The sequence below is a fragment of the Arvicola amphibius genome, chromosome 9 (assembly GCF_903992535.2).
Source record: "Arvicola amphibius chromosome 9, mArvAmp1.2, whole genome shotgun sequence".
NCBI classification, from domain to species: Eukaryota; Metazoa; Chordata; class Mammalia; order Rodentia; family Cricetidae; genus Arvicola; species Arvicola amphibius.
In genome coordinates, this window is record NC_052055.2 from 76,360,104 (window position 1) to 76,381,179 (window position 21,076).

Consider the following 21,076-nt stretch of genomic DNA (forward strand, 5'->3'; position numbering starts at 1 on the left):
GCCTTCTTGACAAACACTTCCGGTTCCCGGGTCGTTGTGTTTGTTTTGGTTTGTTTTTTTCTTTTCCGGTTCTTTGGGCGCGAAAAGACTGAGCCGCGCTTTCCAAGACCTGGAATGAACTGCGTTGAGTGGAGAAAGCGTTTAAGGGACCGATGGATCCAGAACGGCGTGAATTTTGAGGCTCACGCTTTTGTGGTAAAAAAAACTGTGTCGTTTGTTTGCTTTTTGTTTTCTTTGAAGGGTAATGTCTAAGGTCCACATAGGTCTCTGCCCCCGGGGGCAGCGGCTTGAGATCCTGGATTCTCCCAGGAGGCGTGAAAACACTCTTCCTCCCTCCCTCTTCCCCCGGACGTCCCGCTCCTCCTTCCTGAAGCCCCGTACCCCGACCGGGAGCGTCCGGCTGTCTCGCCAGAGCCCCTTCTGGTTTGTGGCTCACAGACAAAGGTCTACATTGGGATAAACAGGGTTTAAACTAGTTTCAGCAAACCGGCAAGGAAACCAGCAAACAGAAAAGTAGGGTGTCTCGCTGCCGTTTTCCTCTCCTCGCCTGAACATTCAAATCTGAACCGACTGGCTCGGGAGGCGGAGCAGCACTCTCTTGAGCTGTCACGCCGTTGCCGCGGCTGCTTTCACTTAAGTACTCCGTTTCTCCTCCTCCTTGAATGTTCCCACACCTGCTCACGGGTCAGTTTGGTTGCGTTTAGTCTCAGTAGTTTACCCTGAAGCAATACCTAGTAGCAGGAAATAACCACAAGGTGAGGTAACCCGACCCCTGCCCAAGGGCAGACCATTCAGGATCACCTGCCAACGCACCTCACCAGGACACCCCTACAGAAAAGTCAGCCAGTCAGGGGTCCTGAACCTCAGAGACCCTCTCACCCCCTTTACTACTATAAAAACCCAATTCTAATTGAGCTTGGGGCTGTCCGGTTATCCAATACGTTGGACAAGCGGAGAGACCGAGTTTGCAAACTTAATTAAAATAAAAGCTTTTTGCTTTTACATATGGGACTCGGTCTCCTCTGTTGGCTTTTGTGGGGACCCCAAGGATTTGAACATAACAGTTTCATACATGGTAATTGTTTTCATATCTGTGTCTGCCAAGCCAATATTAAGCTATGATTTCCTATGGATCTGGGAACTGAAGTTGTCCCAATGGGGACAGTAATGACCCTTGTTTATATTCTTACCATGTCTGTCCCGTAGACTGATCTAGACTGATCTAGGACTTTCGTGTATTCTGTACTGCCATTTCAGCATTTCAGGTACTTGATATTGGTACTTTTTTATCAATGGGAAATTTTAATTACTGGATTTGGAGCTAGTGAGTTCATTGTAATTTAGAACCTGGACTACTGTTTGTAGCTTGTTCTTACCCGTCATTTCATTGGCTGTCAGTCTGAGGTTTTTTGACTAGAGGGATGTTTGACAGTGATCCAGAAGCAATTTCGGTTGTCACTGTTTGGGAGTGGGACCATTCTAGTGTCTGTGAATAGAAATGAGAACGCTGCTAACCATCTTAGAGTGCACAAGCCAGCCTTTCACCACAACAAAAGTGTCCCAGTGTTAAAGAGGCTTTGCCACTATCATCTATTACCTCAAGTAGAGACCATGAAGACACCACTGGGAACGCACCAATTTTTTTTGTCTTGCTTTCAGATTTCTAGTCAGTCAATACTGATAATTTTGTTGACTACACTTTAAAATAAATTATTGGTCAACCTCATAAACCATCCAACACCAGCAATGAAAGCTATGGTAATCTATGTGTCAGTGTAGGGACGTGAAAATACCTTATACTTTCTTCACAATGTGCGGGAATCTAAAACTGTTCTGCAAAGCCAATCTAATTATAAGTATTAGGAAAAAAAGAAATTCAAAAGACATGGCCAGATATTTTGTGATTTAATTTGACATACATGAAATTCTGTTAAATTTCTATAGAAATTTTATTCTCAATTTCTGTATTCAATATAATTTTTCAAAACAGTTTGTAAATCACATCTGGTGTAGTATTGAGTTGAATGCTAGTGAGTATATACTATCCAGAGAAAATGATTGACAAAACCCTACTGAGTCAGACGATGAGAATTGAAAAGGCCCCACAGACTTCTGTAGAGAAATGAAGAAGAGTGATTAGAAAGGATTGGGAAGATGATGGCTCACTGAGTGAGCAGAGATAGGCCAGAAAAGAGTTTACTTAGAATGTACAATATATGCATGAGAGGCAGAAATAGTGTGTTAAGCGATCAAATCTAGCTACAGAGGGAAATGTAATGTCAGAGTATCAGGAAAGGAGTGTTAGAAGCAGGGTAGGTTTAGATTCTTAGGGACTGTGAATGTCAAGGTAAAGACTGTAGATGTTAAACATATTAAGTGAATATTTAATCGCATGTTTTGTTCCAAAGTTTAGGATTGTGAATGACTTAGTAGGCCTGACTTGTATAGTTGTTATATAATTGAAGATATATTGGCATAGGCACGTGCACTCTATGCCAAGGTGGTTCTGGGGGCTCAGATAAGGCTTTTACCAAGGGTTTCAATTCCTCTTCATGTTAGCCTTCCCCTCTCTTACAGACTGGATTTCAAGAGCAGATGTTTCTGAGCACAAGGAAGTTGAAGCTGCCAGTCTTTTCCTGTTTAACCTCAACAGATGTAACATAGAGTAGCATTGGCCCCGCCTCCCTTTAGCAGTAGTCAGAAGGACTTACTAGCATCTCAGTCTAAAGATCTCAGTGCCTACCTTCCCTCTCATGCAGATGCTCTTAGTGAACATGAACTGCTTTAGTGTCAGTTATTCTAGAAGAGGTCCACAAGTGAAGCTTACTCAATGTGGATTGGTGTTTTAGTAGAAGTCTAGCTGAGGGAATTGGGTATTTTAGAACTGAAACAAGGGAGTAAGTCTGAGCATAGACTTAATGTACCACATTGCCCAGTAACAGATAAAGTGTTTTTTTTTTTTTTTGTGGGGGGGAGGTGTAAGGGAGTGTGATCTACTAATTTTTTACCTGATTTGATATATGATTCCTAAAAGTGGTGTGTGATCTTTCAACTATTTTTTTGTTCATTTATTCTTTCTGTCTTAATTTTAACTAGATGAGAGAAGACTTTAGTTTTTTAAAAAAAAAAAAAGTATAGATATTCAGAGACTGTACTGGCTGCTCTTCAAAAGAACCAGACTCAACTCTCAGCACATACATGCTAGCTTACAACCGTCTCCAGCTCTAGTCCCAGAGGCTCTGTGCTCTCCTCTGGTCTTTGTGAGCACCAAGCACGCTTGTGTTTGTGGTTCACGGATGTGCATGCAGGCAGAGCACTTAGACATAAAAACTTAAAGGCAGTCAATTTTTAGAATTCAGAAAGAGAATGATGGCAAACTCAGTAGATACATGCCAAGAATTTAAGCACATATATGATTGGGCAGTGTTGGCACACACCTTAAATTCCAGCACTTGGGAGGCAGAGACAGGTAGATCTCTGAGTTCGAGGCCAGCCTGGTCTACAGAGTGAGTTTCAGGACATCCAAGGGCTATACAGAGAAACCCTGTAGGTAGGGGAGGGGAAAATACAAAAATAACACTAACACATATATGTATATATACTTTTTAAAACTGTGCCTAACTTATAACCTATCCACTCATTATAAAATACATAACCCATTCTTCTTTTCTTTTTTATCAGAAATGAGTTTGATTTTAAAAGTCTGCTAGAGAAAAAGTTTCTCTAAATGTTGCCATTGATACCTCTATTGCCATGCCCCTGTCTGGTTTGTAATTCATGAACACACCGAGTAGGCAGCGTATTTCTGTACCCTTATTACAATTCATACAGTGCTGCAGGAGGTACGGCTTCCCTCCTTATGAGTGGCTGACTTCCACATTACCATTCACAGTGTGCAGTGAGAGTACAAGCCTAAAATCTCTCTCTTTTCCCCTTCCCATAACATGGGTTAGGGCGAACCTATTATTTAAAATCCAGTAATGTTCTCTGAACTGACTTTGCCTGTATCCACTTTACATTTTTTTTCTTGAATTTAAAAATGGAGATAGTATTGCATATGGGGGCTATATAAATTAAAAAGCATCTTTAAAATGTTTTCTCTGAAACCATGGAAATAGTAGCCATTTCAAGGAGTGAAATTAAATTTATATTATTTTACTAATGGGAGCCAAAAGTTTTTGTTCATTTGATTTTGAGACAGGGATTCATTTCTCTTGTTAAAGACCAGCCTCAAACCCACTCTGTAAGTGAAGATAGCCATAAGCTTACAGCCTTCCTGCCCTCCCTCCTGAGGGCTGAAATTACAGAGGCACACCAAGCTAGATTTCTCCAGTGCTGAGGATTTTATGCATTTTAGGCAAGCCTTCAGCCAGCTGAGCTACATCTACAGCACCAAAGTGATTTTTTTTAAAACATATTTAAATGTTTTAAGAAAAGATATTTTTCTAAAATTTTGAAGACATAATTAGAAAAATTACATTTAATCTTTTCAACAGAACATGGTATAAGCCTCATCTTTCTCTTTTTTTTTCACCTTTGCAGACTATGTATCATTGTAATTGTGTTGTTTAGATCAAAATGCCTGGTAAAGCAAATGCTTCTAAGAGAAACTCTCAACAGTTAAAGAGAACTTCAAAACAAAGAGCTGATGATGATGGGGATTTGCCAGAGAATGAGGTAACAAAATATCAAATCTATTATTTAGATCCTTTGATTAGAAATATCTGTCCCTTTAAAAAGGCCTAGAGTCTTTAGTGTATTTTTTGTTTATAATGTTTACCTTATCTGTAGAAGCAGCTGTATAGTTTTTCTCTGTCTACTGGAAAATCCAATGCAACTCTTTAGTATACTCTTCAAATGAAAATCTTCAAAACCATCTTTATATCTTATGTTTAATTGTTTTTATGTCTCTAGGTTGGAATCACAGCAAAAAGAAACAGAAGTCATGCAGGGTGTCTGTCCTCTAAAGGTATTGCTCGTATGTCTTGTTTAAAGTGCCTTCTACTGAGTTTCATGAAAAAACTTTCAACACCATGATTATGAGTTCATCGGTAGTGAAAGGTGGTCAGAGCAGCCACATTCACAGTGCTGATGTCACATTGATAGGCACTAGAAAACAGTCATTGTCCCCACTCCAAATTATTCATCTCTGAGATGAGACAATTCTACTTCTTTCTCTCAATATATGTGCCAGGACTATACCGATAATTTATAATCTATCTAGTTTATATTTAAACTAGCTTAAGCTTTTCAAAGTAAATTAGTTTGAAGTACTCATGTTTTCTTAAACATCATTTCCTTATAAGAAGATTCCTTGCCTCTCCATGTAGATAGTGTTCTGATTTTATATTTCCTGAGATGTCTTGCCTTTTTCTTTTGTAATTTCTGCCCTCCTATAATTTTCATAATTATATCCTCTTTTTCCTTACCTAATCTTTGTGAAGCCAGTATTGTATCTCGTTGTTTATGCCATGGAAGTAGAACAGTGCACTATTTAATTGTTATGGCAAACACTTCTGAGGTTTATCTGCCACGCTGATGAGAACTAGAAGGTGAATCATTGCTCCACATTCTGAATTACTCGTGTCTGATATAAAGGTGTAATAGTCAATGTCTATTTATAGCTTGTTCTGTCTTTCCTAGTGTGTGTTAGAAATAGTTTTCCAGTGTTTTTCTGAAAGTTTTAAAATTTTCAGAAACAAATTTTAATAATAATAACTGTGTTTATTTAAAAGTGTTTGTATTTCAGTGTTACTTGATACTATATCAGGTATCATCACAGTGGGCAAATTCATCTTCAATAACTGAGGTGTTGTAGCTGCAAGAAGATGTGAATTAAAGAGTAGAGTGTTTAGTTTCATAATGCCATTAATGCTCATTACACTAAAATCATTGTTAAGTAAAACTGCAAACCTCTATTTTGATTAGACTCTCTTGTATTACCAGTAACAGGACAAGCAAAGTGTACTTACCTAAAACGGATAAAAATAGCCTCCAAAAAGAGAAGCACCTGGCAGCCTGTTCCAAAGAACACTGGAGATTATTTGCAAAGTCTTATGGAGACAGTCATTCTGTGAGTTTCAGATTTTTCCTTTGCAACTCTTGCTCCTACTTAGGTATTTACTGTTTACATTTTTCTAAATATTCCTACATCCTCTTTAGTTACCTTGTTCATGGAGGTGACAGGATGCTTTACGTCAACATTAAGAGTGAAAAAGATACTCTTAAACAGCAGAAAGAGTATTTAGGCTTACAGTTTCAGAAGATTTGATCCATAGTCCTTAGCTCCATTGCTCTGAGCCCTTGGGAGGCTGAACATCATGGTAGTGGAAGCATGACTTGGAGGAAGCAGGAAACAAGACAGGCACCAGGAACCAGGTGTCACTTAAAACACACCCCAGCTTCCTGCATATCCATCCTCCCTAAAATTTCCACAGATGAAGAACATGCACTCAGTGCACGTGCCAGTGGCAGGCAAATCAAATTTAAACCATGACAATATTAGCCTTTAACAAGAAGGGTTTGCTTAATTGTAGAAACCTGGAACCTATTAGTGAAGGAAAAATCAAGTCTGTGTGGATTGATTTGCAGGCTATAAGATTTTTAACTTGTTCTATCAATATTGATTCTTCAGAAGTTGCATTCACAATAACACTTTCTCTGAAAACTACTATGTTATATGAAATACAAAGAGTTAAATTCCACAGTAGAATTTAACTACATTAGATAAGTTGGGTGTATAAATTATTATAACACAATATGATTCAAAGAAAATGTCATTGTTCTGCTTAAAGTGTTTTGTGGGTAACGGAAGAGAAATGCTATCAAATCATTGTTTGTGTGTGTGTGTGTGTGTGTGTGTGTGTGTGAAGATGTCAAAACCCACTACTTTTTATTATATTATATTTGTGTTACACCAGTAATAATAAAAACAGATATGTAATACTAAATATCGTGAATTTCAGCTAAACGTAAATTATTTAAAAATGTATCTACTATAAAAGAGAAGGTGAGTGGTTCTACCTAGATAGTAAGGTTGAACACTTCAAACATTTTTGAAATACAGATTGAATTATGTTTCAAAGTAATATTTAGTCAGTCTCTTTTTTCCCCCAGAGAAATTTTAAGCAAGAACATTAAAGGAAAAAAACAAATTCAGTATCATCTCAACTGCTTGAAGAAAAGGTAATATACAATTGGAAATGATTAAATTATAATTATTTTTAAAATATGATTTGCTCTTGTGTTCTAAAATGATTTCAGTGGAATGTGCTTTCATTACCCTTTAAAGCTTTACTTTTGTTTGTGTGTGTGTGTGCATGAGAGAACATGTGCTGTGGCATGCTATTGCAGGTCAAATACAGCTTTGAAGACTTGGTTCTCTCCTTCCACGTTGTGTTCCTACCTGTATCCTACCTTGGATCCTCAGGTACTTGCTAAAGCCCTTTACCTGCTAAGCCATTTTAACAGCCTTTGTACAATATTTTTAATACTTTTTTGCGTGAGTCAGTGTGAATGATGGTGAATTTTCCGCTAGGGACATCAGTTTGGAACCAAAAATGGTTCAGATTTTGGAATATTTTGGGTTTTAGCTTTGGGAGAGTGTTCAACTTACAGAGAATTTTTACAAAACCCATATTGTTACAGTGGCAGAAGCAACTACAATGAGTATATTGTCCTTAATTTCTTTCTCATAAAACTCAAGAATCAGGTCTGAGAACATTATTTTGTCATCTGCTGGAATTGGGGGGGGGGGGGTCACAGTTCCTTAAAGACTTTATTAGAATATAGAGTAGAATTCATCTCATTGTGTTCTATAGCAAAGCCTGTAGAAACCATCTTATCTGCTTTAAACTATAAAACTCAGTTACCTTCGAAAGCATTTAGACTAACCTGTATTGGTTGCATTCTTTAAAAATGAGAAGTGGGGTTTGGGGTCAGACTTAAAACTTGTAATTTCTCTTATTCAACAATCCATACTAAACTGGCAGACTCACAGGCTATAGTAGTCTAGAAAGCATATTTAAACAGTAGTAGGAAATCCTGATTTTAAAATATTTTAAATGGTGTGAACTAAAATATGTTCTAGTAAAGTAGCCTTAGCATTCCATGACTTACAACAATCATTAATGTGTTGAAGTTAGGTGTGATTTGTTTTGGGGAAAAATGCAGCTAGCCTTTGTGAAAAAGAAAAAAAAAAAACAGGATATTGTAATCCTTTTAAGTGTGGGAGTAGGAAAAAAATGAAACTGTTTTAAAACAAAAAACAAAAAGATCATGTTCCCAAAAATCAACGTGTTTATTCTGTTTTTAAGATTACTACAACAGTGTGGAACCCTGAAAGTCCCTGCCAGAACGCTGAACTATTTAACTGATGTGTCAAATCTGCTAAAAATTGAAAAGGCACAAGAAAGAGCTAATGAAGAGGACATGGCTTTACTGCAGGTATGACATTCAAAAAGGCTTCAGTAAGTATAGAGGTGGCAAAAGGGGACTAGGGTAAATGTAAGTCATCGTAGTATTGGTCTAGTAAAATCCAAATTTTGAATTGAGGATTTTTTTGTTGTTGTTGGTTTTTGCTTGTTTGCTGTAATGAAAGAAAAACTTTCACTTGAACTTTAGGCCTCTAAAATTGACGTATTTGTGATTTACTTATGTGATCGAGTAATAGCCCTATTCTTTTTTTTTTTTTTTTTCCGAGACAGGGTTTCCCTGTAGTTTCTAGAGCCTGTCCCGGAACTAGCTCTTGTAGACCAGGCTGGCCTCGAACTCAGAGATCCGCCTGCCTCTGCCTCCCGAGTGCTGGGATTAAAGGCGTGCGCCACCACCGCCCGGCAATAGCCCTATTCTTGTAAATATTTTTGAAAAAGCCTTTCATATATATTGATCGTTCTTTGTCCCCCTACAGTTTCCCCAGATTCCCCCACCTCCCTACCTATCCAACTTTATGTTCTTTCTTTCTCTTTTAAACAATCAATCAAAACCACACATATACAAAGGAAAAAAAATACTTTTCATTATTTTGATAATGAAAATCAAAATAAATATGTAAAAAACCACAAGAAGACCAAAAAGTCCACAAAAATGCTATTTAGTTTATTTTATATTGGACAAAAAATTCTAGTTTGGGCAGCCCCATTCTTCAGTTGCTCTGTTTTAGCTGAATTCTAGGAGTGGAGGAACAGTCAGAGTGCTGCAGAGGGATGTTGATCTAAGGACCACAATAAAACTTAACAAATTGCAAAGATTCAGAACTTGAGATGTCCATCTGGTGACTAATTGCGGGGGGGGGGGGGGGGGGGGGGGGGGGGGGAGTTGCGATCCTCCGAACAAATTCTGAGGTGAAAGTTCAAACTTTTTACCATGTAGGAGTCTTGGTAGGGTTTGTTTTCTCTGTCAGTAAAAAAATTAAAAGGCAGGAAATAGTGGGGTGTGGTGATGCACATCAGGAGGTGGGAACAGGAAGATCTCTGAGTTTGAGGGCACCTGGTCTACAGAGTGAATTCCAGGATAGCCAGGGCTATACAGATAAACCCTGTACTGAAAAAATAATAAACAAACAACTAAGTAAATAATAAAAGGCTGGAAAAATCTTTAGCTCAATAACTAACAAAGGAGAAATCTCTAGCACAGCAAATTAGCAGCTGGAGAAAGGTTTTATTGGGGGCAAAGAAATATACACAGAGCAGGGAAAGGAAGCATACATAGATAAAAAAAGACCTTCTGCAAAGCAGAGAGGAAACTTGAAAAGCCAAAAATACCCACCCACCCTCCCACCAGATAATTTAAAGGAATCATAGCCAAACTATCACCTTTGTTTGGGCTATTGCCCTTTAGAACTGATCTGTTAGAGCAGCCATAGTAAACTGATATATATGGTTTGCCTTACAATTGTCTTAATCCACACATTGTAAAATCAGAAGCCAGTTCATAGGAGCTTGGTGATGTGGAATAGGTTAACTTCACCATGGAATGCAGTTCATACATTCAATCCCTGAAGCATTTGTAAAAACAAATGACCTCTTCCTTCTACTTAGGAATTGCATTTACATAAGAATTAGACAGAAAAAAAAAAAACCTACTTAGAGAAAAAAACAGACCAATCATTACCAGTATGGAGCCTTAGTCAAACAAAGTGTAAAGTAGTTCCTGTGTGTAAGGAAATAAAAATAAGAATAATATAGTCAACATTGTGGAATTTAATAGAATTTTAACTAATGTGGTAATACAGATCTTACATATTTGTTACATCGTTTAGAGTTGTGCATTGAAATATTTAAGATGAAGTGGGATGATGTCTAGGATATACTTTAAAACAGTGCAGCTCTAATAACCCAGTAACTGGTTTAGACTGTACTTGGTCTGCAATCAGCGTATTCTTGTTATTTCTATATTTCATTCATTTTGCATATTTCCTTGTCTTTTTCTACAAATTAACATGTTTTATTTAGAAAATGCTCATACAAGGTTTTTATTAATGTCTAATCTCAATGCCTAGCGTTTTATTCTTCTGGCATATTTAAACAGGCATTCCTAACTAAATAAATGTTCCGAACTAAAAAATATTTTTATTTTTTTCTGGCACTTTAAAGCATATGCTACTTAACAAATGCTGTTGCTTGTATCATTAGTCTTCGGGCTCTGGAAGACCCGTACAAGGATCAGGACCTCTGGTACTAGCTAGCTGCTGGGTGAAGTTTAGAAGAAGCAGTGATGGGCAGTTATCTCCTTATCCCATGAAAGTACATTTTTCTTGTAATTGATGTTATGGTGGCCAAGCAGCATTCCAGAGGCTCTGTTTTTTGAAAGGTATGCAAAAGTAAAGTTAAAATTGTCATCTAGAGCGTGTTAAAATGTAAGGTATTATATGGACATACTCTCTCCTAGGGTTTCATTTGAAAGACATTTACTGTAAAATACTAACTTATCTTTTTGCCTCAGAACGAAATAGACAAAATAGTAGCGACCACAGAGTCCATGACTGAGAATATTCAGAGCCTAAAGAACAAAATTCAAATTCTGACAAATGACATAGAGGAAGAGGAACAGAAGATGAAACAGGTAATGGTTAAAAACCGTATTGGTAGTATTTTTTAACTATTAATTTTTAATGCTAAAGTGTTACCAAGATAACTTGAGTTTTGTAAGGTGAGCCAAAGCAGCCTTTTGAAATAATTCCTATCTTTCTGTTTCTATTTAGGAATTTCACGTAGATACTAATAAGGTACTGTCTCTTCCAGAACTTTCTCAAAAAAGTCTTAAAGCACCCATACTTCAAGTAAGTACCCATTTACCATACTCCTGCCAGGCTGTGTTAGACACACACACACACACACACACACACACACACACACACACACACCATATAAAACCATATCCCATTTCTTTAAGCAAATTAATCCTTTTATAAATTTTTTGACAAATTACTTTTCTTACTTGGCATATAATTTGAACATGTTTTCTGTCAGCTCATGTAGACTATTCTTATCAGTATTTATTTAATGTTCCATTATGCCAATACACCATTGTAAAGTACTAATAGAAATGAGTAGCTTTATATTATACTCCTTTATATACTCTTATGTATTTGTAGAGTTCTAATTAGAGGTATGTAACTCTGACTTTTGACTTAACGATGACATACAGCACTTTATGAGATAGCATTGGAGTATTTATCATTAATCTATATGCTGGTAGTTTGTCTTTCTTCCAGAGAGCTTATTGATAATTGTCATGTATGGCCCAGCTTAGCAGGAATGGGAGAAAGACTTACTTGAAAATGAACAGTCATCGGTTGATAATTAGTGAAGTTGGGTGGTGGGTACTTAAGGTTATTATATATGTCTTCAACTAACAGAAATATGACCTATTTTCATCATAAAGTGCTATAATTAACTGTACTGTCTTACCCACAGAAAGAAATTTTGGCACTAATTCCAAACCAGAATGCTCTTCTAAAGGATTTGGTTGTCCTTCATAATTCAGCCTCAGTGAAGAACATGTCAGCGTTCATTCAAGAAGCCTACGAGAAACTTGATCACTCTTAAAGAGTTGGTTTTGTTTTTGTTTTTAAGCATTGTTCCATATTAACTTGTTGTTTATGAATTGTAAAACTTTCCTTTTTAAGACAGAGCCTCACTCTGTCTGTAGCCTGGGCTAGTCCAGAATCACCCACACTGGCCTTGAACTCACAGAATCCTGCCTCAGTATCTGAGTGCTGGGATTACTTGTGTGAGCTGCACATCTGGCCTGAAGTTGTACAACTTAACTGAAATACTACTACAAAACTGATGTTTCTGCAGAACAATTCCCCTCTGATATCCACTATAAAAATAGCCTTTGTGGGCCTATCATTAGTATCTAATGTTCTTAAAACAGTTTATAGTAGTTGCTAAATATAAGAAATCCATATATACTATATCTATAGTTATTTGCTAAGACCATGTACTAAGAATGATTTTTGAAATTCAATAAAAAGACAGTGTTGTAACAGTTCATGATTTCTAAATAGAACTTATTTATTGGAAGTAGCTTTGTGGATAAGAAGGGTTTATGTGTAGCACTTAATCAGTAAAGACGTGAGTGTGTCTTCCCCGTTAGCTAATAACCTACATTTTCTGTTTGGTTATGTGGAACTAGAAGAATCCCACATGCTTCCTTAAATCCCTGGTCTTTGTGGAATTATTGCTGCTTTTTCCAATTTTTTTAATTTTGAAGGTAATAACATTTTGGTCGTTTGGTTGGTGAATGCTTAGATGTTGGATATTTTCTGCTGTCATCAAAGTATACTCTAAGAAGATTGTTTAAAAGGAACCTAAGTATATCTATTCCTTTAAAAATAAAAAAAAAAAAAAAAAAAAAAAAAAAAAAAACAGCCAGAAAGCAGTTCTGGGGAAAGCCAGCATAGGAGAACTGACTGCTGAAGGTAGACAGCACTGTGACGACAGGAGGAGGTGACAGTCTCTGCTTACTGTGATGTATGAAGACCTGCAGCTGAGAGTGTAGCTGCTGGCTGGAAGGAAGGTCCAGCACCTGGACTAGAAAGAAATGTTTCTATGGGAAGCTACACAGAAGTGGCCCACAGCTCAACCATATACATGAGCTTTCTGAGAAGCTGTTAATACGCAGTTAGAAGACAGCTTAAGTGCTGTTAGTACCCTCCACGGGTGTTCATCTCATATCTCAACAACTGTCTCTAGAAGATAGGTGCCAGCCCAGCTGACAGGCAAGGTGGCGGTTTTGACACAGCTTTAGTTATATAAAGCTGTATCCCACCAAAGCGTTCTTGCATAAACTTTGCCTCATGGTAAGTTTATGTATGTGAAGAAATAATTCCATAAGCAGGTCAAAATCATCTCCAAGCAAAAGATGCACATCGGCTTGTATTTTTTAGCTACTTAGAACTCAGTTGAAAAAATTCTAGTAAAGAATATTTTGTTACTTTATTAAGGATATGTTCTTAATAAATACCACAATTGCCCCCAGGCAGAGCTCCCCAGAATTCACTTACGGTTAAATATCTTGGGGATTGATGCCTATTATAGGGGGAAGTCTTGTTTTAGGAATCCTGGAGCTGCTCGATTCCAAAGAATCAGAAGCAGGATCGTCTTAGGAAATAATGTCAGGAAGACTTCAGGAAAGGAATAAATGCCACAGAAGAACTTAAAACCCTGCACTCAGCAACTGAAAACGTCAAGCTTTTAGACTAATAAAACCCCAAGTCATTGATGTTTATCATTAGTTAGAACGTTTACAGCAGCATGCTGTTTTCCTCAGGATATCATCGGCTTGATAAATGATTTCAGGTCAATTAGAATTTTAGTTTATCAGTACTGTGAGAGAGCGGCAGCTCATTGCCATGGATGAACTAATCAGCAGCGCTCCTGTCTTTGGAAGGATATAGCGTTAACTTAGATCTGTGCTACTGTTAGGGACCTAACAGGCAACCAGAAACACATATTTTTCTTGAAATGCTTTATTTTGGCATGCTTTTGTGAATGATTTGAGATAAATACGTAGCTAATAATTTTTATGGCCACGTAGATGATAAGTAATAAGGTGAACAGCAGGTGTCAGTGTAGCAATAGCCTGTGTCCTAGCAAGAGAGAGCTATATGAAGCTCTGATGGGTTTTGAAAAAGGTTTAAGAGCCAAGCCAGATACTGAATGCATTACAGACTAGAGAGCTCAACATATTTAAAGTATGTCTTTATATATAAATAGCTATAAGTGAAGTACCAAGAGAAAAATGAATTTCCAAAGGAAAAGTTTTAAAGTGAAGAAATATTTGAAAAATATTCAACCTTAAAATGATCACTTAACACTAAGTGATTTCACCAGTTGGGTCGGCGAATGTTTGTTAATTATTTTGAACTCAGAATGAAAACGGTTGAGACAAACTAACAGGGAAATAAGTGTTCAGTAAACTGCCATAGGACTATAACGTGGTATCACTGTTTGGCTGAGCTGCTATGCAGGTAAATTAACAGCCGGCACATCATGTCAGTCACCTAAAGTCCTTTATGTAAGCCTCTCCATTCCCTCCCAACTCTGTTGGGCTCTGTTTATTGTGAAGCACCTGCGGTAGAACCGACGATTAAAGGATTTGCGTTATGTGGTTGGCTATCATTTCTTTTCATTCTTTGTTTACCAAAAATATGCAGTTTGCACCTGTCAAAATTAGCATTTGAGTTGTTAATGTTGGCTTCTTTTCTAAACCTGTGTAAATCTCACATTTCGTTCATTGTCAAGAAATGTTCGGCTTTGGTAAAAAGAAAGGAAAGGAGAGCAAATAGAGAAATTGAGATTTCCCAGTTGGGTGATAGCATATCTACAGGTGTGAGCCCTGTTTGTGTCCAAATGCCCTTTTCTTAAAAAGCTTCCCTTCAGTGCATTTCTTTACTTCTAAATCACCACACAACAGCCACTTTTTTTGGCTTAGGGGTTTGCCTTGGAGTTTTTGAGAGAGGGCCTCACTGTGTAATCCCAGGCTGGCCTGGAACTTGTGTCAGTCCTGGCTCTGGTTAGGGACACTGAAATTATAGACATGCGCCACTAGGTTCAGTCTGCTTCCCTTTTTGAGTAGCCTCTGTGACAGAATTATGAATTCCTATAGCAATAGTGCAAATGTCATGATTCAATTCAAACTGAACAAAAAGACGAAAAATATGTCTTCCAAATTCAATGAAACGATTTTAGAATTTATTTTTAAATGAAATGGTTTGTGGCCAATAGAAAAGGTTTGTCTTTTTTTTTTTTAATTGAGCTATACTCTTTTTCTTTTCCCCCACTCCCCTTCCACCCTCCCTCTCTCCTCCACATTCCCAATATACTCAGGAGATTGGCTTTTTCTACTTAAGTGGATTCATGTGTGTCTCTCTTAGGGTCTTTTTTAAAAAAGAGACAGAAAGGAAAGAAAATGGAAGGAAGGAAGGAAGGAGGGAGGGAGGGAGGAAGGAAGGAAGGAAGGAAGAAAGGAAGGAAGGAAGGAGAATTTAATGCACGTTCCAAATGAGACAAATATGACAAAGGGGATGACAAAGGGGACTTGGTGACAATCACATTGTTAGAGGCGTGATCTGCCATTGTGTGTGTGTGTGTGTTTGCCCATGCCATTGCTGTCCTATACCAATATTTAATCTCTTAGCCCAGTGATGATTAAATTTCATAACACTCACTATTATATCCATTCAGCAGATAAACGGAGGCACCAGGAAGTTAAGTACCTGTCTTAAGGTCACAAATAGTTAGGGTCAGAATGTGGCAGTGGACAATCTAGTTGTTCCTCGACTTCTTAGAAATTTCTAGACTACAGCTAGAAGGAACTACTAAATATCAGTAGATCCCTTACAGCATCTGGGTTCTTTGTTTTTCTTTGTAAATAATAAGTGAAGTCCACTCCATATGTATCACTTGTGTTTACTGAGGGAAGCCCCTTTCCATTTATTTTACACTCACACACACACACACACACTTTTTCCTTAGTTTGGAGCCAAATGCTCACTGTACTGTAAAGTACTCATTGCAGGATTGTCATCTTCGATTCAGTTGTCCTGGGAAGTGTTATTTTGTTATTTTCCTATAAGCCAGAAGCAGCCATTCTGATGTCATTTGGAACACCTGTATAGGAGCTCGCTCTCATTGCAGGAGATGCTGAGCTCTCTAAGGCCGTAAATAACCTGACCTCTTAAGTGTAAATAATTGCACTGGACACTCTACACATGGTTCTATTCTACATTAATAGTATCAGTTCATTAGAAAACTAAGGACCACAAAAAGATATCCCTTACATGTCTTATGTTTTTGTTTATCATTATACCAGTATCTAGCACATCTTAATTTTATCACAGGATAATTGACATAATGATTTCTCAAATAGCTGGGTTTCAGTTGCCAGTTACTCATTTTACTCCTTAGAACAGAGTTTTTCAGGAAGAACGCCCTAACTTACCTAGTCTCAGCAGTTAAGATGGCAAACAGTGGCCTCCTCTGTGGTCGCTTCAAGCAAGCACTCTCCGAATGCCAGGGACATCTCTGCAGCTTGTTTCCCAAAGCCCTATTGAGCATGTGCTGAGATGCTCAAGTGCCCACTCGGTGGTAGAAATCCGCAGCCTGACTTTTCTTTTTTTTTTTTTTTCTCATGGTTTATTTTTTTATATTTAAAAATTTCCATCTCCTCCCCTCCTCCTCCCCCTTCCCTCCCCTCCTTCTCCCCCTTCCCTCCCCTCCCCTCCACCTATACCTCCCCTCCCTCCCTCTCAAGGCCAAGGAGCCATCAGGGTTCCCTACTCTATGCTAAGACCAAGGTCCTCCCAACTCCCCCCAGGTCCAGGAAGGTGATCGACCAAGCTGAGAAGGCTCCCACAGAGCCCGTCCATGCAGAAGAATCAGAGCCCAGCGCCATTGTCCTTTGCTTCTCAGTCAGCCCCCGCTGTTGGTTTGGTCGCATGATCCATCAGTCCCATTCCAACTGGAGTTGGTGATCTCCCATTAGTTCTGTCCCACCGTCTCCATGAGTGAACGCACCCCTCACGTTCCTGACTTTCTTTCTCATGTTCTCTCTCCTTCTGCTCCTCATCAGGACCTTGGGAGCTCAGTCCAGTGCTCCAATGTGGGGCTCAGTCATTTTCCCCATCTATCGCCAGATGGAGGTTCCCTCACGGTCCTGACTTTCTTTCTCATGTTCTCTCTCCTTCTGCTCCTCATCAGGACCTTGGGAGCTCAGTCCGGTGCTCCAATGTGGGGCTCTGTCATTTTCTTCATCTATCGTCAGGTGGAGGTTCTATGGAGAAGATAATAAGAAGGTGAACTCCCAAAAAAAGATATAGTAATCCTCCTGGATATTGGAAGTAGACACGATCGCCAGGCAAAATTGGGAACTTGAGGGTTGGGCGAGACTGGGCCAAGGGAAGATGGGGAGAGAAAAATGTGAAGGGGAGAACGGGGGGAGCTCGGAGGAATGGGATGCTTGGGATACAGAAAGGGTGGATATGGAGCAGGGAAGCATATATCTTAATTTAAGAAGCCACCTGAGGGTTGTCAAGAGACTTGACCCTAGAGGGGTTCCCAGGTTTCCAGGGAGACGCCCCCAGTTAGTTCCTTGGGCAGCTGAGGAGAGGGAGCCTGAAAAGGCCAGTTCCTATAGCCATACTGATGAATTTCTTGCTGACTTTTCATTTAAAACAATATGGTGCAGGAATTTTAATTCCCAAAACGACTCTCAGTTACAGAAATACCCTTTTCTGAATGCTTTAACCTTGGAAGTTTAGGGCAACAAAATCGTTTTCTTGAAAAACATTTAAAATCATCCAAGATGTCCGCACAGATATCATTTTCCTATTGTACCTCCTTTGCCTAGCTTCTGTTCTTATTTCCTACTCCTGCCCCACAATAGAATTCTGATAAATAGGTAGGCCTCATGTCTAAAACAGATCTAACTAGCCATCTATTCAAGGTTCATATTTGTTGGGTTTTGCACTACAAGACTAGATGGCGTTGAAAAGAAAAACGGATTGAAAATACCTGTGCTGTATTTGAGAGGATTATTATCAGGCCTGCAGAAATCCCACCCCTTCTCTAGGTGTGGCCACTCTCCCTCCTCTTTCCACTAAGGCTTAATTAGAAAAGTAGCCCAGGCGTATAAGTTTACCATTTACACAGAACGCGCTCTGCAGAGACACAGCTAAAATACCTGTTTCCAACAGAACTCTCTCAACAGCAAGGTATGTTTTGTAAATAACCCCCTCCAAGTCATTAGTCTACCATTGGGAAGGAAGGAGAGACACGGTAAACATAAATATTCCCCTTCTATAGATAGGATAAATTCTTGTGTTTAGAGGAAAGACCGCTTTTGTGTGGTTTCATTTTTCATTTCAAATTTTCCATGGGAAAATGAGCATTACATAGTTTCAAGCTGCACTGTGCTGTGATTTTAACTTAGTAACAGAAGATATGTCTATCGTCTGAACCAAAAGTCCTTTATATGTAGTAGCTGTGAGCGGTAATTACGAGCAATGGATGACAGGTCCTTGAAAGAAACTTTTATTGTTTAAAGAGGAATGAAAAAGGTCCTATATTTCACCCTAATTTTGATTCATTTCCCCCAAAGTCTAAAGTGCCACATACAGAGAGAAAACACAGGAATTGTGAACCTAACTGATGAAAGGGTTTTTTTGTTATGTTTTTGGTTTTGGTTTTTTCCTGTTACACAGTATTTATGTTAGAATCAGAAATCAAGCGGATTCCAAATATTCACAGCTGAAGGACAATGATTTTAGAACATGCAAATCCGTTGCCTCAGTAAACAACTCTAGAAGTTCCTAAAGTAGTAGCCTTAAAATTAGCGTTTCGCTGGAGGCCATGTATTCATTGCTGCTCTCTTCTGCAGCGAGCTCCCCTGGATCCACTTCTGTGACCTGGGGTCGCTTTCAGCAACTTCCAGGAGCTGGAAACACAAAGGACTTTTGCCTACCAAATCCCTTTCCTTACTGTCTAGGCTCCAGGGCTGTAGGAGAGTAAACGTCTCAAAGACCCAGGTTGTAGGAGTTTATTAGAGTAGCCCTTGAAAATTAAAAACATTTTGAAATTATTAATTGTAATTTAAATAAAATTTAAAAGCCCACTGGCAGCAGAGATATACCATAATAAAGAAGGTAGTTTTCCCAGGGTAAGGCTCCAGGACTCATTCATCACCCGAGGCACGTACTGACCCCTACAATTTCTGCCAATTTGGGGAAGTGGATTGTATAACTTGTGATAGTAGGAGTTTATGTTCATATGAGTGCTCCCCTAAAAATAAAAAAAAAAGATACTGGGCATTGTGTTGTAAATGATGTACTATCATGAAAACAAATTATGTTTTTCTTGTTCCTAAACATGATTTTCCAAGACAGTTATTCTTCCATTGTATGATTAATCAATAAAATTTTCCAAGTACTATCTCTGTGTTTATAAACAATGTTCCTAAAGAAACGCAAGTTCTTAAACCTTGAAAAACTTATTTTTCTTGACAAGACTTTTCATGTGTGCCTATTGGCAGAAATTTACTTAAATAGGTTATACACCTTTACTTTCCAATTCTAGAAGACATTAGGGACCTGTAGTAGAGTGGGAAAGACATGGCATTCTGCAAACTTTAACACTTTGTATATATACAAATATATACATATATTTTTTATGTGTAAAAAACATGTTTTCTTTATCTATGGGAATTTCTATACTCTGTTCTGTGGCACTAACCAGATCTTCACATTTGATGAAGATCACTCATGAAATTCATCACTCTTTATTGAACAGGCGTTTTCCCATCTGTGTGTTAAAAGTAGTATCATGTGTGGAAGGTCCAGGGGAATATCTGATTTTAATTTTCACCTGAGTAATCTGTTGGTTGCAAGAGCTAAGCCTCAAAAGGAGTCTGATCCAGGGAGGCTTTGAATATAGGAAACCGGACTGCGGTGTAGAGATGGCCGACAGGCAAAAGCAAGCAACCGACAGGAGAAGAACGCGGAGGAATCTTATGGACTGCTGAAGCAGTGCCTAATCCTATTTATTTCTCTCCGTGTTAACTACTGGAAAGTCTAGTGGCAAATGTGAGCTCCCAGCAGGGCATTTCTCATTGCGGGTAGTTCAGTCTGCACTGTCGTGTGAAACTTTAATGTAGTTGATACTGAAGCGTTGCTCCTAGGGGAATGGAGTTAGGTTCGACAAGACTGCTTTCAATCACGAGTTATGTATAACCTCACTTTATATGTTCTTTTTGTTATACATGGTGTATAGTCAATATGTATTGTTGATTGGCTCTCATCAAAGTGGTTAGTAACACTAAAACTCATGCTTGAACAATGCTTAACGTGCTTTTCCTGTGAGATACCACAGTCTCCTTGCACTTAGAAATATCTAGGCAGCCTTTATGCACTATGCCTAGAAGCTGTTTCAGAATTTTTTAATTGTTTGACAGTTTCGTATATTTACAGCGTGAACTTGATTTCCTTTCACTGCTGCTGCCTGCCATTCTCTCTCTCTCTCTCTCTCTCTCCTCTCTCTCTCTCTCTCTCTCTCTCTCTCTCTCTCTCTCTCTCTCTCCTCCCCCCCTTTCTCTCCCACTGGAACCCTTCCTTCTTCACGAGTCACCCACCCCATCATCCATTCCTTTTGTGTAAGGCCACATATTTAATTAGAGTTCCTTTCCCTTGACCACCAGTGGAAGGTTTCTCATTGGAGCAAGGGCCACTCATCAATGGCAACACCTGTGAAGAAAATGACACACATCTCCCTTAACACCTATTGTCAATTATTAATCACAGAGATGTGGAACCTCTCATGACCCATCCATGATGAAATGTTGGCAGGTCTACTCTTATACAGATAACCACAATCACAATGATTCCGTGAGGGCAACAGCCCTGTCATGTCAAGGGAACATCTTTTGTTGTACATCTCTCTCTCTGTCTTTTTCCTACCCCACTCCTGTACTCCCTGAACCTTAGAGAGAGTGATACAGCTGCCCCTTTTAGAGCCAAGCACTGTACCATTGCTTATCCTCGCATTTTAAACAGAAAATTGCTAACAAAAGGTATGTT

The 21,076-nt window shown here is 38.6% G+C and overlaps 1 protein-coding gene and 1 pseudogene across 4 annotated transcripts; both read left to right on the forward strand.

Moving 5' to 3' along the window:
• Positions 1-6: 6 nt before the first annotated feature.
• On the forward strand, positions 7-12,495 carry Cenpq (centromere protein Q). Of its 4 annotated transcripts, none has more exons than XM_038341189.2 (9): positions 7-195; positions 4,543-4,677; positions 4,915-4,969; positions 5,947-6,073; positions 7,117-7,185; positions 8,316-8,445; positions 10,942-11,061; positions 11,201-11,278; positions 11,916-12,495. In XM_038341189.2, the coding sequence occupies exons 2-9, from the start codon at positions 4,579-4,581 to the stop codon at positions 12,045-12,047; spliced, it is 810 nt and encodes a 269-aa protein (XP_038197117.1). In that variant the 5' UTR covers positions 7-195; positions 4,543-4,578; the 3' UTR covers positions 12,048-12,495. The 4 variants fall into 4 exon arrangements, with proteins under 4 accessions (XP_038197117.1, XP_038197120.1, XP_038197121.1 ...); XM_038341192.1 differs by lacking the exon at positions 7-195 and adding an exon at positions 325-444; XM_038341193.1 differs by lacking the exon at positions 7-195 and adding an exon at positions 503-684.
• Positions 12,496-19,112: 6,617 nt separating this feature from the next.
• Positions 19,113-19,285, forward strand: LOC119824141 (annotated as a pseudogene).
• Positions 19,286-21,076: the final 1,791 nt, after the last annotated feature.

Coding starts and splice junctions, on each gene's coding strand:
- Cenpq (XM_038341189.2), top strand. CDS start 4,579: ATGCCTGGTAAAGCAAATGCTTCTAAGAGAAACTCTCAACAGTTAAAG. Junction 8,446..10,941: donor AGGACATGGCTTTACTGCAG/GTATGACATTCA, acceptor TTTTTGCCTCAG/AACGAAATAGACAAAATAGT. Junction 11,279..11,915: donor TTAAAGCACCCATACTTCAA/GTAAGTACCCAT, acceptor TCTTACCCACAG/AAAGAAATTTTGGCACTAAT.